Source organism: Brienomyrus brachyistius, chromosome 4, assembly GCF_023856365.1.
Source record: "Brienomyrus brachyistius isolate T26 chromosome 4, BBRACH_0.4, whole genome shotgun sequence".
Lineage (NCBI taxonomy): Eukaryota > Metazoa > Chordata > Actinopteri > Osteoglossiformes > Mormyridae > Brienomyrus > Brienomyrus brachyistius.
Window position 1 is genome coordinate 1,518,791 of NC_064536.1, and position 18,033 is coordinate 1,536,823.

General features: G+C 45.7%; 2 protein-coding genes across 6 annotated transcripts; both read right to left on the reverse strand.

Moving 5' to 3' along the window:
- Window positions 1-269: 269 nt before the first annotated feature.
- Window positions 270-10,012, reverse strand: LOC125740434 (FACT complex subunit SPT16). Of its 2 annotated transcripts, none has more exons than XM_049011539.1 (24): window positions 9,619-10,012; window positions 8,637-8,729; window positions 8,300-8,470; window positions 7,853-8,005; window positions 7,248-7,394; window positions 6,194-6,345; window positions 5,840-6,012; window positions 5,662-5,752; window positions 5,275-5,348; window positions 4,790-4,902; window positions 4,614-4,679; window positions 4,384-4,479; window positions 4,186-4,301; window positions 3,931-4,084; window positions 3,658-3,785; window positions 3,117-3,379; window positions 2,920-3,038; window positions 2,587-2,825; window positions 2,388-2,463; window positions 1,942-2,111; window positions 1,601-1,730; window positions 1,375-1,504; window positions 1,205-1,279; window positions 270-1,092 (listed from the first exon to the last, which is right to left on the reverse strand). In XM_049011539.1, exons 1-24 carry the CDS (start codon window positions 9,682-9,684, stop codon window positions 986-988), a joined length of 3,102 nt encoding a protein of 1,033 aa, XP_048867496.1. In that variant the 5' UTR covers window positions 9,685-10,012; the 3' UTR covers window positions 270-985. The 2 variants fall into 2 exon arrangements, with proteins under 2 accessions (XP_048867496.1, XP_048867497.1); XM_049011540.1 differs by lacking the exon at window positions 9,619-10,012 and adding an exon at window positions 9,334-9,353.
- A 1,000-nt stretch (window positions 10,013-11,012) lies between these two features.
- tox4a (TOX high mobility group box family member 4 a) lies at window positions 11,013-17,966 on the reverse strand. Of its 4 annotated transcripts, none has more exons than XM_049011578.1 (9): window positions 17,794-17,966; window positions 15,282-15,350; window positions 14,639-14,938; window positions 14,250-14,510; window positions 13,686-14,075; window positions 13,186-13,266; window positions 12,132-12,935; window positions 11,849-12,003; window positions 11,013-11,761 (listed from the first exon to the last, which is right to left on the reverse strand). In XM_049011578.1, exons 1-9 carry the CDS (start codon window positions 17,797-17,799, stop codon window positions 11,701-11,703), a joined length of 2,127 nt encoding a protein of 708 aa, XP_048867535.1. In that variant the 5' UTR covers window positions 17,800-17,966; the 3' UTR covers window positions 11,013-11,700. The 4 variants fall into 4 exon arrangements, with proteins under 4 accessions (XP_048867535.1, XP_048867534.1, XP_048867532.1 ...); XM_049011577.1 differs by lacking the exon at window positions 17,794-17,966 and adding an exon at window positions 17,543-17,777; XM_049011575.1 differs by lacking the exon at window positions 17,794-17,966 and adding an exon at window positions 15,593-16,841.
- Window positions 17,967-18,033: the final 67 nt, after the last annotated feature.

Sequence of the window (18,033 nt, forward strand, 5' to 3'; positions counted from 1 at the left end):
AAGAAACATGTGTGTCAGTCCAGGAGCCAATTTCTGTTCACACCGCATTATATGTGTGTTTCCGAATGATGTATTTGAGTGCATCCCTAACAATTACTATTACAATGTTATAGAAGGGACTTGAGCATCAATGGATTTTGGTAGTTGCAGGGGGGTCCTGGAAGCAATCAGCCACAGATACGGGGAGCCAACAGTATGTTTGGTTCCAGATTCAATACAGTAACTGGAACCAAGTGGAACCCAAAAAATAAAAAATAAAAATACAACCATGCTTTTTCCCCCTTTTTATTACAAAAACAGGATATGATAGAAACAGTCCAACTCGTATCGCCGTAGGAGGAAGGAGAAGACGGGCTCATCTGTGTGCACCTCTGTCTGCAGGAACAAAGTCATCCTCTGTGACCGGACACAGTCCAGACTGCTTTTTTTGTCCAGGTCAAAACGTGTGGTTTTCCCAAGTTAGAAATACCAAATGCAGTAAGGGCTGTGAATTAACACAAAGTTTTCCCAAAAAGCCTGAAAAAGGCACAAGGGAGAGGAGTAAAGTGGGTGGGAACCAAGCAGATTTAACATCCTGCTTGAAGAAAAACAAAAAAAAAAAAAAAAAGACAGTGGGGAGAGTGAGAACAGAAAAATACAACAGCCCAGCTGGAGACGACATCAACTGGCCCACACACACACACACAGTATGCCTTCCTGATCTCCTGAAAACCAAACTTGATGCTAAAGAATGAATCTCTGACAACTATGCAACCACTCAACTCTATATCATGGTGGGAGGAGGGGGAACAGGGACAAAAGAGGAATAAAAGAGCAATGGAGAAAGATGGAGTTCCACCACATTTTGTATGCATCTTAATGACATCGTAAAATTTACCGAGTGCGTATCCCTAGGGCAGGATGACACGTTTTAAGGATTCCTCAAATTTGTCTTGTGTATATATATATATACACAGATTCCGTTTGATGTAACCTCCTGCGAGTCTTAGTGCCTCCTCTTCTTCTTACTGCTGGGGGGTGGAGCGGTCGATCGTCCTTTCCTCTTCCTGTTGGACGTCTCAACCACTTCTTCGTAATTGGACTCTCGGTCAGCTGAGAGGAACACAGGTTAAACTTTCTGCACACCGGACAAGGACCAAATACTGTTTAGTCCTGCTGCAAGTCTGAAGGCCTCACAAATCGATTTACAAATCGACATGCTCACCTTTCCTGGCCTCCTCCTCCAGCTCATCCCAGTCCTTCCCACTCTCTTCTTCACTGCCCAGAGATGCACTGTAGTCTGGAAGTGGAGGTGTTGTCAGGAATGCACTTTCATATATATATTTGCACAATTAAAACAAATGCTTGATTACAGTAAGGGGACACCATACTTACTAGAATCCTCAGTCTCGGAGGAATAATCTTCATCACTGTCTTCTTCCTCCTCTTCAGCCTCTTCCGCCGAGGGATTGAACGTCTCATCCTCCATCTCCGATTCAGAGTCTTCACCCTCCGCCCCACTCCCCTGGGATTAGGGATGAACCATTTTCATATGCTCAAGGCACCATTATTCACACTAAAACTGAATTCCTCAGTGCCTTCAGCTACAGGTTTCACTCACTTCACTTTCAGGATCCAAGAACGACCAGCCGCCCTGTTCAAAAAAGCCCTCAGGGTCATCGACGATAGTCTTCATGATCTTCGTCCAGTTCAGTGACTGGACACCCTCTGTGTACTTGATGTCGCATGAACTGTGGAGGAGGTCGTGACACATACTAAAAACCCAAGCGAGTCAATGACCACTGAGGCTCTGAATAGCCGTTAAAACATTTATTCACAGACTACTACAAAGCACTGTGTCTCTACAGCCCCAGAAACAGACAAGCAAAATGAACCCTGAAATCGATTTAACATGATCGCCGAGTACCTTACTGCATGAAGTTTTTTTAGTAATAGCCTTACTTGAGCCACTCCTTTATTGGGTCCAGTGAATTGACAGGTACGGCGTTGATCATTGTGACCTTCTTGCTGTAGTCCTTGTAGACAATTACTACATCGAAGTTCTTCAGGTGGAACTGCACTCGTTCAAAATGCACCAGCTCCAACTCATCCAGAGTCACAACAAACGGAGGCTGAAAGAACAGGAAAGGCGTCTCAAAAACTGCCAGACGGCACACGATTACAAGTCTCCCCCTATTGGCCACTTTCGGTACTGAACAATCAGTAATAAAGCCTGATGCTTAGCATTTGACTTATGTTTACAGCCATTTGACCAATTGCTATTCACTGCAAAATGTGCAGATAATCAGAAGTATGGTTAACAGTGTTGGGTGAGTGGCTTCACTGAAAAGCAGCTACAGAAAGACACCTGGAAAACAGTCGTCTAATTTCTAGCCTATTGCACTCACCCATTCTGTTACGTTACACAAGGAGCTGGAGGTGGGCTGGAGCAGACATGTGCTTCTGTAGGGAGCACCTTGGAACCTAGACACAGAGAAAAAGGGATTAAATACCCAATGTCAAATGCCGCCCAACCAGCCAACCTGCTGTATCCAATAAACTCACTGCATCATCCAAACTTAGCCGAACATCCTTCTCTTCACTCACCCCAGGTCTCTAAAGGGCACTTCAAACTCCAGGTCCTCCTTGGTGAGGTTCTCCACCTTCTCAATGAAGTTCTTAAAGGCAGACTTCAGCTTATGCCTCATCTCCCGCTCCATCTGCTCGGCGTAGAGGTCGTCGCGGTCGTGCATATGCTGGTGCTTGCCCAGGTCTGTAGTGATCTCGCCCACCTCCGTGTAAAACTGCACATCCGTGTGACGCTTCTTCCCAAACATGATAGCATTCTTGCAGATTTAAAGAGGAAAATGGAGAATAGGAGTCAAACACCTGAAGTCAAAAACAGGGTACGCAATATGCATAAATGGCCAAACCAGATACCTTGAGATGGAAATGCAAGACTATGATCATCTCCCCATCACAGGGCTGGAAAATGGCATGTTTGATGTTGTTGTACAGGATGTCTACCTTGTCCCCACGCACAGAGGTGAACCGAAACCCTATGAAAGAGACAACAGTTCACTCACAACCGCCCCCCTGCCCCAACAAGCATAAGCATCCTACTATGCCAACCTTACCATTGGTGTGTGCCTCCAGCGAACCCTGCATCCGCTTCTGGGCGATGTTGGGTCGGATGTAGAGGTCCTTAAGCTTGGGGTTGCTGCGGTTGAGGTTGATGACCAGTGAGTCCTGCTTGACGATGCCCTCTTTTTCCTTCTCTTCGGCCTCTCGGGTCTTGTAGCGCTTCTGCACCTCCTTGATGATGCGGAAGGCATTCTGCAGGTTGGTGGAGGGCACCGATGGGTCGCCAGGTGTCTTCAGGTTCGAGGCCCGATATGTTCTGGCCAACAGGGATGGAAGCAGGTTTAAAACACACACAAACACAAAAAAAACTTAAGTACAAACAAAATACAGCAGAACATGGTCAGTGCTGAGCAGGAACAGGATACCCTGATCCTGGACTGCCGGTATCCTGCAGGTTTTCTAACCTACCTGGTCACCGGTGAACCACACCTGATCTCAGGCAGATAGTAACTCATCAGGTAGGATAGAAAAATCTGCTGGATACCGGCAGTCCAGGATGGGGGTTGCCTACTCCTGCAGCAGAGCTTCACTCACATCTCCTTTACAAAGGTGGCATCAGGATTTGGAAAGATGTTGCCTTCATGGCGACCAAGGGAGCTGCCAGGCACGTAGAAGTTGATCCTCAGGTAGGTGTAGTCTCCTTCCACAGACATGCTGATATTCTAAAGAGAGGCATGGGCAGAAAGATCAGTGACGGGGTAACAAAACACATGGAGGTCTCCTTCTCAGATATGTGCTGAAGCAATCGCCACGAACAGATACTGGTTATGGTGGTCATGCATAAAGAAAACGGAGGAGCCAGTTTACCTTGATGGTTGCAATATGGAAGGGAGTGGGGATGCCAAAGACTGGCATAATTACGGTCTCGTATTTCTTATCAATATAGAGCTTCATCTCTCGTATCTCTCGCTCCCGTGGCATCTGAGAGATGTTCTTATAAGACACGTTCGATTTTCGTGCCCTGGAGCAGATTAATGACAGGAGTATTGTCTTAATACGGGGGATACTGATGCAGCCACAATAATGTGCGGTGACACAATCCCTGTTCAGTTCTATACTCACTTCTGGATCATTTGCTCCCCCTTCTGCTCTGTCAGACGTCGTTTGGCCTCCTCGTTCATCTGACTGGCCAGCTCTTTCTGATGGGTCCGCCTCTTTTCCTCAGCTGTCATTTCATTCTGGCCAATCACAAAGTCACGTCAGCGAAAAAGTAAACATGGCACTCGGCCCACCAGGACGCGCATGCAGACTTCCACAGACCCGAGTTCTGTCAGGGAGCAGAGACGCCCTGGCTCCCCTGCCAAGAAGCTCCTCTGCGTCGTCTTCGTCTTCCTCATCCTCCTCTTCATCCTCATTCTAAGAGATGCAAAGATCTAGTCACCATTGAAGTTTGTCACCCAGCCTGAGCATATAGGGCTAGATTGAAAAACTACCTTAAAAGCAGAAAGGGGACGGTGGTTAACAGATCAGATGCATTTGAGAACCCTCACCTTTAAGAAAATTCCCACATTCTTGATCTTCTTTTTAACTGGGGTGAGAATAGTGGCAGGTTCCTCCTGTTTAAGATGAAGACCAACGCTGAGTGCTGATCAACTAAATATCCATACCAAGATAGCCCTTAATTGTTTTCCCTGGGCTAAGTTTACAGCCTGTTATGGGTACCAACCTCATTAATCTGCACCGTGTCTCCAATGAACAGGGCGTACTTCTTCTGCTCATCCTTCTTCCCCTCTTTGCTGATCAGGTCGGACAACCCCACGCTTACACTCAGCACCATGCCTGAAATGACAGGACTGCTGTAGCTCTGAAGACCAACACCATCCGCCACTCCCTCGAAATACAGCCCCACTGTTACGCACAGTCACAACTGAGATGCCAAAATATCAAAGAACTGTAGCTTTACAGGTCATCACACAAGAGTCGTGCTTAAATTACTTCATTAAATAAGCCAGTGTTTTGTAGCATTTCCCACAAATGAGGGAAATTTTACCTGCAGTTAACATACTGCCGAGACAAGGTGATACTAACTGTCATACTGAACTTCAGCTGCACCTCCACCAAACTTAACAGGAAGCTCCACTGGTGCAACCAAACATTCAAAAGTAGCAACATTCAAAACCGAACCGTCACATCACAAGCATAATCACTTACCTCTCTTTAACTTGTACTGATTCTTGCTGTTGATGACGAGGGACCCTTCCCGAAACTCTATGCCCATTGCAAACCTGACCGAGGACAGAACAAATGACTAAACTTGTAATGCTATATCCTGAAACAGCAATTTTACAGGAAATACTTAAGATGTGCATAAATCTGTCCTCCGCACAAGTCCTACACAAGTACAGCCCACCTGCTAGAGAGAAACGGTACCAATAAGGGTCCAAAGACCCATTCTTTTTTGCCCTAAATATAGCTGAGCTGAGAGTTAAGAGCCTTGCTCAAGGGCCCACAGACATGCAAGTATTCTGCAGAGGCTGGGCTCGAACCGGTGACCTTCCAGTCACAGGCACAGTGGCTTAGCCTACTACTACTACTAACCCCAGGTTTTTGGTGAGCTTTGCCACCATGTCCGGCTTCTCTTTCTTCACCATGTCCACCACGGCAGTGAACGCGTCGCCGAACTTCACTCCTAAGAACGACAGTTAAAGCACGCTCAGCCATGCGGCCGATGAGAAGACTTAACCATCTCCAGTCGCGGAAGCCGCAAGCCACGCACCATGGCGAAGCTCCTTCAGCAACATCTCCTCCACCTCCAGGAGGAAGTTGTAGTTGTCCTGCATCTCCTGGGGTGGGTCTACCATCAGTGTGCGCACCAGGTTGGAGCAATACGACTTGTACCTGATCCCCATGGCACATGTGATGGCGCCGAAATGCATGTAGTTCTTATCACTGGGACACAAAAAGCAGAGAAGACAAACAGCGTGAATTACCAGAAGAATGCAACAGACCTGCCTGTAGTAGCTAAATCTATGCATGCGATCAGGTGTTCAAATGCATAAAATATGTGATGTCATAGCTGAAGAACACAGAAAGGAGCCCCATGAGGAATAGGATGCGATGTCGGCTTCACCTGACCACGCTGAACTTGAGGCTGTAGTTGCCCCCACTCTGGATTATGGGGGGGTAGCACATCTCTACAGTGGATGGGTCGGCACCCCCCAGGTACTTCTTCTCCTCAATGGCCTTCTCCACAGACTCTGCTAGCTTGTTGTGACGTACTTTCTGTGTAGACAGGGGTGAGTGAGGGAACAGGGTGAGCGTCAAGGTAACACTGCAAATGTTATGCGGCAACAATGAAAAAAACTCTGACTAAATCCGTAATCTGTCTTCTTTTCAAAACGTCAATTGTCGGAAGTATTAAAGTTTTTAAAATTAGATTAAATCGGCAAAAAGGTAAACCATGTCACCTTTATTTGTTTTACCTGCATCGGGGGCGTGTAGTGCCGCCCTCACCTGAAGTTCGCCAATTGCATTCTGAATAGCCGCATTTTCGCGTATTCAAATCGCATTCGTATGGTAATTAGATGAACAACGCAACAGTGAAACGTGATCCAGATACATCCCCATCAGCATCATACAAGATAGATAGGCCAGGTGTAAATGGCTCATTCATACACATGACAGTCGCTACATATTCAATGAAAGGAGTCCAGAAAAAGTGACATGAGTTTAAAAAAAAAAAAAAAAAAAAAACTTAATTTATCCAACTGAATGTTGAAACTACACCATTTAGTCATCTTCCTGTACCCAAGACTTTGGTGATCAGATATCTGGGATCAAAAACTGCCACCATTGCTTACTATGTACTTTTATAATGTTTCTGCAAGTGTTCCAGACTGCATTTTGCAATGTTTATACTTTGATGTCAAATTACAAAACATCACATAAATCTGACATATTTACAAAGTTCACTAAGATTAAGATGAGTTTAACACCAAAACAAATTAGAAATAAACTTAATTCATGGCAAATAAAAGTATGCTATTGAATGAAATGTGTGACCATGCCCCAGTCAGTGAAAGTGTGTTCCCTACCCCTGGACCCCAGAGGGTTAAGAACCAGGGCATATTAATGACATTCAGCCAACAGTCAAAGCTTTAGTTCACCGATAGTGTTCTTCATACCTCATCGGCGTCCACAATCTCCATCACTCTTTCCTTAAAGAACTTGTTGAAGACCTCACTAGTAACGCCTGCAGCCTTCCTCATCAGAGCCAGCTCCCCATCCTCCTTCACCGCCATAGCATAGGCCACCACAGCACTAATGTCCACCTGTGATTCACACAGAAACAACTGAACATGCAATGCACCAACCCACACACACTTAGCAAGTATTAAGGTTCAAAGTTACACAAGTCTAAAATGCACATAATGGACAAATGACACTGAAAATATACCTGTGATTTGTACTTAAACTTGACTACAAGAGCTGTGAAGCAAGCTGGCCATGAGCCTTGCTTCCTTTGCGTATCTATATTACAAATCTCTGCTTCATTTGGCCTTCTGCCCTTCATCGATTTTTTTAAAAATTGTGACTAACTATGCAATAATGCATTCTTTTTCCAAATCTAAAACTTCAGACATTTTACTGCCTAAAATTCAGTGACAAATTTAGTAGGAAACACTGTATCGCATGTATCGACGAAGCTTCAGTTGTCAGCATGGTGCGAAAATGGCCAAGCATCATGCATTTTTAGATGCAACACTAAAAGGTCTTCCCTTGCTCTTACTTTCTCTAGGCCATCTGCTGTGATCATATCATTCCAGCTCTTCATGTACTCCCCAGGAAACTTGTCCTTGATGAAGACGCCAACAGTCTTTCCCTCCTTGCTTGCGTGAATGGCCTCCAACATCTTCTCAAAGTTGGCCTTGTTGCTCTCATTCTGGGCAGATGGCAAAGCACTCATTAAAAATGAGTAAATGGATACAGCACAAGCGCATATTTACACAAACTAAGTAGCACACATAGAGGTTTCATATCAGAAGTTATCATGAGGCACGCAGGTGACCTGCCTGTCTTAAATTTTTAAAAGTCCGATCAACTTCAGATGATGTTTCCACCACAATCATACAAATGATCATACAAATGCAAAATAACTTGTGGTTAGGATGCAAAATGAGAAAAAAAAAAACAGCACTACAATGACCAAAAACAGGATGTAATGAAACGGTCATACCTTCTCTCGAACAAGCAGGGTGATGGGAGGTACACCATTGGCATTCTCATTGCCTTTGGTGACAGCCACCTGCTTGAGGAATTCCACCTTCTTCTTGCTGGCCATGAAGAGAATCTTAGACTCGCAGAAAACCATGATGGTGTCCGTCAGCTCATAACCAAAGAGCCAAGTCTGTAAATGAGGGAGACAGTTAAAGTCCAGTACTACCAGAGCAAATGCAACATCTATGATCACGTTTGCTATTTTTAACACTTCAGGACAATCAGGTAACGCGGCTCTGAATTCACACACTACAGAAAAGGTGACTAGCGCTATCTGAAGTGGTGGATGGACGTACCTGTAGGGCAGTACTCTTGGCATAGACGATCTCCTCATCCACCCCGACTGATACCACGATAGCATCCACCTTTCCAAACTCATCTTCCCCTTTCTGATATCGGGAGAACAACATTACAACGTGTTCAGACTCCTCTTCCAACTCACACGTTGCTAACACGCTGAATATATACATAGCTGATCATTCTATTGAGATTAAACACATGCCCGAACTAAATAAAATATGAGCGTGGGACGCGATGCGCGATGAACTGAGGAAACCCATTAGTAGCCAAACTCGATCACCAGCAGATAGAAATCGTTAATAGTGTTATTTAATTATCCTAAATAACCCCCCTTTTACTTTACTTTTGACCCAGATTTATAGTACGTCACCACTGCTGCATTAACTCGACAGATTGGGACGGCAATCTAGCTGAACTTTTCGGACAGCCTCCGAAATGAAACGTTTCTATGTGTCCAGACATTTCAGATCCCACACGATAGTGGAAACGGCGGATGGTGGGCGAGAAAACTCGATGTAATCGTCCGTGATGTCGTTATGTTCCGATGGATGCAGAGACGGCGAGCGGTTTCGGCTAGTAGGAAGCGGGGCACCAGCGTATCCGAGCTGGGCTAGCACGTTAGCTAGTTAGCATCTTTAGAAAATCATCACCAACATCGCGAACTACTGCTCTTTGTAACAGCGCGGCACATACACCACATGCGAACGCCTATCCTGTTCCACAGATGCCGTGCAGCCGAACAAACTGACGCGTTCAAGCGTCTATAAACAAGCGGCGGGGTGACGACAGAGGCCTTCCCGCACGCCGACTCGGTCTCGCGCCGAGCCGCGAGCCGCGAGCCTGGGAGCGGCACGCGGGTACCCGCGTGCTCCGCCATCGCCCGCCGTAGCATTTCCCCGCCGACACCTGTTCCCCGGTGCGGCCGCAGCTTAAACTCCCCATCTCTTTATTTCAAAGCGGCGTCGTTTGCTGTTTTACCTTCCAGTTGGCGTACAGCCGCTTGATTCTGCGGTAATACGCTTCCTTGTCTAAGTTTACCGCCATAGTGCCGCTTCCTCCAAACTCCAACGCCCGGCTTCAGCGTAGGCCGGTTTTTGGTCCCAGAAAACGCAGTATATACGCCTCGGCTATATAATAAGGCGCCCCTCTGGTAAATTTGAAAAAAAAAAAAAAAATTTAAGAAATTTATTTAAAATATATGCAAATTTTTATTCTTCGTATTTTTAAAAAGTACCCCCCTATTTTAAAATTTACATATTTAATCTATTGATGTTCCCCAAATTTAGCATTCCTATCGGTGTAATGCATAAATAAATCAAGTTGATTCCTTGTTTCCCACAAGTAGAGCCACACTGGTGCGCATACATTTATTAAAATTACTCTCCACCCCCTACCCTCCCCCTCTTCTCTCCTCCCATACTGATAGTTGTCGTCGACTAGACCCACTGAAAAAGCTTATCTGCTATTACAGCTATAGTCTGCTCGCTGCACGAAAAGCTGCAGGAAATGTATTTTATTACTCGTTTAATACCAAACTATTATACATTTAATGTTGTGTTTTGGTATTTACTGCGTGGTTAATAAGAAATTCTGTCACAGGGTGCTGTTCTTATTACGTATAATTTAAATTATTTATTGAACTTTCGTGCTTTTTAGTGAGCTCTGCTTTGGCCATGCTGGCTCTCCATCTTCTCTTTTGTTTCGTGCCCCCCTCCCCCCGCTCCTTCCATTAGCCAGTAAGACAGCACGCGCTTATTTCCCGCGCTTGCTCGGGCCCCGCCTCCATTGCAGACATGGCCGCAAACTGCAGGCGCCGCTCATTTCGTCATACGCCGTAAGTCTGCGGGGTTTCGCGAGATCCCGTTCAGCTCCGTTTTTTTCTTCAGAATATTTGTTCGGGTGATTAGCGGTTATGGCACTTTCCCCAAATTGCTTTGTGTCACAATGTAATAATTTTTCAGTTGGTCGGTTATTTTATATTAAGTCGGAACGATTGGAAATTAATGCAATTAAGCTATACTAGTAATTTACATTTGTACTTAATCACGCTTCTATAAAGAACTTTAAAAATTACTTAATATTTTGATATTGCACTACAAACTACAAAACCAGCGTGCAGTAATGGTTCATAACTAATGTAATGAAAAGAAATTATCCTCAAACAACTTGTCATCTCAGGCAAATATTGCATACAAGTAGACTGCTGCCAATTTAAAATAAAGACCTTGTCGTGAGCTGATTATTTTTGGTGCGTTAGTTTTTTCCTTTCCATGCACTAACACAAACGCCACACGTAACTCGGTTTCCTGTGTGGTCCACATTTATCGCCATAATCGTATTGTCTTACACAACCACTCTTCACACTGTATTCATACGTTCCATGCTACTCCATAACTTTTTATTTTATTAGGCATTCATTTATACTTCCTGCCTGTCCGCCATTCTGCAAAAGACCAAAAAAAAAAGAAAAAAAACTGGAGATTTCTCATTTCCTAAAAGAATTGTACAGAATTTAGAATCCAGTAAACCAACCCAACCCCTTCACCAATTTAGTTTAACAATTCAAAGAAATTTAACAACAATTACTGGCAACCAACCCCCCCCCCAAAAAAAAAAAAAACAAAAAACATTAAAATAATGGGGAAAGAATATCTGGATAACATTTTTGCCAAGTGGTAGAAAAACCATCCGTTTAGGAAGTTGCCCATGTGTGCCAAACCTGGCTGGCAGGAATGTGTTGGGCACGATGAGTGCACTTCTGGAAGAGGCTGGGTGTGGGGTGTGGGGTAAGATTTAATGAGAACTGGCTACCTTACACCAACAGCTAACTGTTGATTTGTCACCGTTATATATTTAAAAAAGATAAATGTATAAAATATGCTCAACATGTCACCCCACTGGAACAGCTTGAAGGGTGGGATGGAGGAAGAAATACTGAAAATTAGGATTGTCTATTCTACATGAACTAACTGCTCCATCACCCTCATTCTGTTCCTCTGAAATCTCCCCAATTTGTGACTCTGCCACCCCGCACCCCTTTCAGTCCTTGGTAAAGAAAACTCATTTGACAATGGTGGTGGAGTTCTGGCTTCTAATGGAACACCAGGCCATGAAGACATCTCTGGAAAGAGACGGAAAAGACAGTCAGCATCCGGCACGTGCCGAGCACATGCACACCCGCAGTGGCAGGACGTGCGCATTTACTCACTTGCAGTGTGTGGCCACGCATTCGTTGCTGCAGTACTCGCGGTCCCAGTCTTTACTCTCCACTGGGGGGTTGGTACAGCCGGCGCGGACACATCGTCTAGGGGGTGCAGAGAGGGGCTCCTCCGAACCTGGAGACACGTTTAATTCCACTTCCATCTTGGAGGGGGAGGTGGCCACAAACAGGGAAAGAGGGACATGGAGAGACAAACGTTCAGTTAATATTGAGTAAAATAGTGATGATCAGGACAGAGGGCACCACTAATTAGGTTTCTGGTTCCCCGTACCTCTCCTGAGGTGAACTCCTCGGTTTCTGCAACATCCTCAGCTGCAGACACAGTGCAGGAAGTCACCATGGTCGCGGACTCCTCCACCTCCAAGGCCAACGAGCGGGTGGAGGCGGCAGGGACAGGCACAGATGAGGCGACAGGGGAAGCGGCAGTCACGGCTGCCGTGGTTACCACAATAGGTGTTGCCAGCTCAGCCTGGACCGGTGCAGGGACAATCTTGATCTGCAGGGGAGGGGGCGGGGTCGCAGTGACAGAAGTCGACACCCCGCCGCCGCGAGGTTTGGCCTGGAGGGGCGGTGGGGCAGGGGAGTGCACCATCTGCTGGAGGCGCGGGGGTAGAGGAGCATGCTGCATCTGCTGCAGGGGCGGCGGCTGGCGAGCGGCAGGGGTGGCGATGGCCGCCGGCAGCGCACGCGCAGGGATCACCGTCACCACCGAGGTGGGGATCTGGTGAATCTGGGCCCCCCCCGCCGCCAGCACCTGCTTGGAAATTATGATCTTGGTGACGGTGGGGGGCACCGGAGAAGGGATGGGGGGCTTGTGCGCACCTGTGCGCGAGCGGGTGGTGACCTGCGGCAGGTCCAGGATGATATTGGAGGTGCAGATGTTGGTGATGGTGTTCTGGTCGGGCGCGTGGTGGGGGATCCTCGTGGGACGCACGGGGCTGGGGGCGGGAGGAGAGGGCGCTATGGGGGCAGCGGGCACGGCGGGTGTAGCAGGTGCTATGGGCATGACTGAGGTGAGGGGAGCAGGAGGAGGAGGAGGAGGAGAAGAAGATGTGTCCATCACCTCGATGGATGTCTGTCAGAATAAAAGAATGAGAAACAGCTAAGATTTCAAATTTGCCTTTATCTTTCTCCACAAACAGCAAGTCAGTTTAACAACTGACTAAACAAATATTACCATACAAATAGTGGCTATATGTATGGTTAAGTTATGTAAATTAACACACTCGGAGTCAACAACACTTCACATTCACTTCGTGTGTCACACTCACAAAGAATACACAAAGTTGGCCTCGTTCCAATGAAATGCACTGGAAGCTACAGACCTGCGAGAGCTGATTTGCTCTATAAGCTGCCAGAGCTTTCAGATACTCTTTCTTGGCCGCCTCAGTCTTCCTCTTGTACACCTGCGAATTATTTTTTTAAGCAAAGTTATCCTAAAGATATTTTACAAACACACACACCAACACCACTACCATGAAATCACATCGTTGTGACTTCCAACAAATAATGTTATCAATAAAAAAAAGTTATTAAAAAGACTTCAAGTTAGTTATTAGTAATCTTAGTAGTAACTAAGTATTAGTAACTTATGACAAACTGTAGGTGCGAGACTACTACCATTCCAGAAATGATGGAAATGGCAGTCTGTAATCTTTTCCCATACCAAGATAGGCATAGAGTAGCGGCCATCATAAGCAATATGTGCATTTAACACGACTTCATGCTAGCACTTTAAATCACTGTATTGTGCCTCGATTAAACAATTCAATTCAGAAAAACTGTACAGTTGTGCACCACTACACCACTGCACAGGTGTGTCTACCTGCTTCTGCTCCTCCCCCAAGCTGTCCCACATGGAGGCCACGATCTTGGAGACCTCGCCGAAGGTGGCATTGGGGTTCTGGCCCTTGATGGCCGCCTGAGTGTCCCTGAAGAAGAGGGCGTAGGCCGACACCGGCTTCTGCGGCTCATTGGGGTCCTTCTTCTTCTTCCCCTTCTTACCCACAGCCGTCGTCAGGCCTCCTCCGCTGGTTCCCGATCCCATGCTGCTCGCCATGGCCGGCTTACCCCCTCCGCTCCGTAAGCCGCCAGGGACGAGAGCCGGAGGGGGAATCGAGGAAGAGGAGAGCGGTGACCCAGAAAGGGAAGGGCTCAGGGAAATGACAGCAGGAGAGACGGACAGAGAGACTGGCGAGTCGACCAGTACGCTCTTCTGGGAGAAAAGGGGAGGGGGAGAGAGAGGAGGAGGAATTAGATCTCTGCGAGGAACAGAAATCTGCAGTTTTCCTTTCAGTCCAATATTATTCTTACAACCTGTGCAAAGAGCTTCTTATGCAGTTCGTCATGTTCAGACCAACGTGCTTCGTATAAACAATATATCACTGACCTGCCTGAAGTCGTCCATATCATCGCCCTGCAATGAGCCCGTTGGCGAGGGAGTGGCGGACAGCGGCTGGTCTGGTGACTGTGAGCGGGGCAATATCGTCCCGCCGCCGAGGCTGAGTCCCAGCTGGGCGCTAAGCTCCGACTGGTCAATAGTGGTCAACTGGTTATGGCCCAGAAGGCTGTGGTTCATGTCACTCAATGGCACATCTATAGTCATGGGGGAAGAGCTGCTGAAATGAGAACCAATTGATTGTCCAAGGTCCTGGAAATGGAAGCAAGATGGAATGGAAGGTCAAACATATCTTAAAATGCAAGTAACATACCAATCACAGTTTTAGTTAATACACTAGGACGTGATTCAAGATACAGTATTAAGATGCACACACGTACCATGCCCAAGGTAGAGCTCAAGAGAGAGCCCCCCGCTGATTGGTTCATCACCCCAAGGGTTAGGCGCTCCAGACCCTGAGAAGGGGGGTTAACAAAAGTGGAGGCGAAGGAGGGATCGTTCCCCCCAACTACGGCGCTCCTCACACACGCCTCGGTCCCGGAGGGGTCGCCCGTCACGCTGCCGTCGGACAGCTCGGCGAAATGGCCCACCACGTCAGAGACGGCCAACGCCGAGTCCGGGTCCAGGGAGATGGGCGGAATCTCAAACTCCTCATCTCCCAGACTCGGGGTGTGGAACGTCTGAGGGACGATAAAGGAGCGGAGTGAGGGGAGGCAAAAGCGCTGGAACTCAAACCGCCGATAACTGTAATTTACTGATAATTAAGAACTTCACTGATCCCGGAGTGGGGAGAAAAAACCCTTAGATGTGTCACAAACCCCACAATCGAAAGACTATTAGCCCTGCTCCTTGGAAGAGATGCAGGGTAAATGACTGCATCAGCATAGTCTATACTACTACCTGAGTAACATTAACGAATCAGTGCAACAGAGTAAACTATTACAGTGAAAACTGACACTAAATTCTGCATGCTGCATTACAACAGTGTGTAAAATATTGAGAGGCATGCGAAGGCAGTCAAACCTCAGATGATGAAAGAAAGGTATGGCCTCCCCCTGAAATGGTCAAGTAACTGTCACTGCCCCCAGGAAACTGCAAAAAATAAGACACCTGAATGTTTACACAACACGTGGTACAGGCACATGCAGGGAGGGTAGCCCGTGATTACAGCTCATCATAATAGAAAGAATTGATGACATCCAGCTAAAATACTTTCCGATGTTTACATAAATATCGTGTACAATATCAAACAATTTTCAATAAATTAATCGGCAGAAGCATAGGGAGAGTAATGTAGTGATGTACTGTCAGCTCAGAGTACAATATGGTTCCACCTTGTTCCCAGAATCGTATCCATTGTACGACTGTGAGTCCAGGAACTCCGGGTCAGACTGCGGTGTCGTGCCGTCCGACAGATCAGAGTAAAAATTAAGATCCATGTTTCTTTTGTTTAAAAAATGTCTTTCCAAAATATGGATATTAATGAATAAAAGCTAATGTCTGTCGAGGCCTTTACACGCGACAGAATAGGAATCTAAATCACCGGTAAACAACGCATCCACCTACATTAACATAATGAACAGTGTGTTTGATTTTCCAGATAAAGTAAAGCACACGGATACACCAAACAAGACGAAAACCATCCAAAAACAGACACCTTCGCAGCCCATCATTTTAGCGATGCGCGTCCCCATCCCGGCCGTGCTGGCTAGACACCTTGTGCCTTTAACGCATCGTTGAAAAACACTAAATGACACGCAGAAAAACACACGGGACTAATCATTAAAAGCAAAACGATCACAAAGAGGATAAACAAGTAAACCTGCCAGAGAGACGCAGCCCTTCCCACAATGCTAGCTTCGCATTTTCACAATCACCAGCTATCCACCATGCCTTAACATATCCGTCACTGCTTACTTAAGCCGAAAAAAATTATTTAACTTAATAGACTAGCAAAAAAATAATGCAGTGAGCTGTAAGCGATGAACTACCGAGACGTTATCAGGGTTAAGTTGTCTCGCATAATAACGATCACAGCTAGCGAGGTATCGTTAGCCTTTGGAAACCAAGGACAAAATAGAACTACAATGACAAATCCTGTCCCGAATTAGTGCTGCGATACATTCCTTTGGCGGTCAACGTGCGTTTGTCTTGAGAGGCGATAAAACTTTAAACCAAACCCTGCGTCAAAAAAGAAAAACCGTTAACCAGCCACTTCCAAAGCCTTAGTAAGAGGCAGCTTATCACGCAGGATCTTCGCGTCCACTGGCCATCGGAATCAAAGCGCTTCGTTGGAACGAACAAACACCGAGCGTTGGGAGAGGTGAAAACCGCGTCGCCGGTCTATTCAGCACATTTATCCGATAAGAATGCCGAAAATAAATCAGCAAAGTTTTTGAAGCTTTACATAAAAAATATATAATAGCAGAAATTTTGAAACGGAAATTGGGTTTCGGGAAACCCAAAGCCGGCACATCCTCCCCACATCCCTACTGCGCTGCCTCATTGGTTCGGCCCGGAGGCTGCTAAGTGCAATGCATTAGATACTTAAATGTTGTTCATTGCTCACCCTGTTCCAATTTACGTTAACAGGTGTGACACATGTTTAGATTAATATATTATATGAAACAAGTTATTAAGTATAGTATACGATTAAAAATGCGTACATTTTTGGCTTTCCTATACCAACTCAGCTATTTCCGATGCAGAAGTTATTGTAGGTGCAGTTAAATGTCGCTCAGTAAATCTGCACAGGTAGAAAATGACACCTGAATCAGCACGTTATTTCCAATGAAGGTCCGCTAACCGACTATTTACCCGATCCTACATAATAACCAAAAACCATGCAAATATGTATAAAAGAACATGCAAAGAAATCGATAACACACACAAAAAAAGTGATCAGCCAACTATGTTCAAAACCAGGTGCAGAAAAGTCAATCGTGTCGCCGGAAACCAAATAGTTTCAGCGGTTCCATTTCTCGACGTCATGTAGATTAGTGAAAACGTTATTGGCAGGGCAGCATGGCTAGCAACTCCTACACCGAAGAATAACGTACAAACAACTTTAAAGGTAATTTTAAGATAAAACACACCACTGCTTCATAATTCGGTTTGGTCGCACGCGTTTTAAGTGTTATGTTTGGTTGAAATGCGCGTACTTTTTGTCGCGATCTCATTTATTTAAAAACTTGGGTAATAAGCATACGTTTCACTAAATGTGATGTTCTACTCAGAAAGGAGATTAATCATAATTAATGTCAAATGTCTGGCCTTTAACTAACCAGTCGATTGCTGGGAAATCTTTCCATTTTGTCTCCAAAGGTATAAGGGCCGTATTTTTGTAACTGGATAGCTAATTAGTCCAAGCAGTCTGCCTAAGTTCATACATAGCACCTTGCTATTGGATGGGAGTTCTAGCTAGATTCAAATAAGTTTCAGTACATTGAAACAATTGTGCTCCGTGGCAAAATATGTGTTTATTTATATTTGGATTCTAATTAGGGTAAAATGTCGCCTTATATCCCTTTCTTACCTCCATTCTCTTCTCAACATAGACACGACTCCCTTTTCTCCTTTTGCTGATTTACCCAGCATTACACCATGGGAGCAACTTCCGGGGTTCCTCGCGTCTGCGGAAGGAGCGTCATGCGTCGTCACTCATTGCGTCATTGTAGTGGCCTCGTGTTGTACGTTAGTGTTAATATCTTACTTACACGTTTACATATCATATAATATTCCTGAATACAGAACAAATTTTGTAAACCTAATAGAA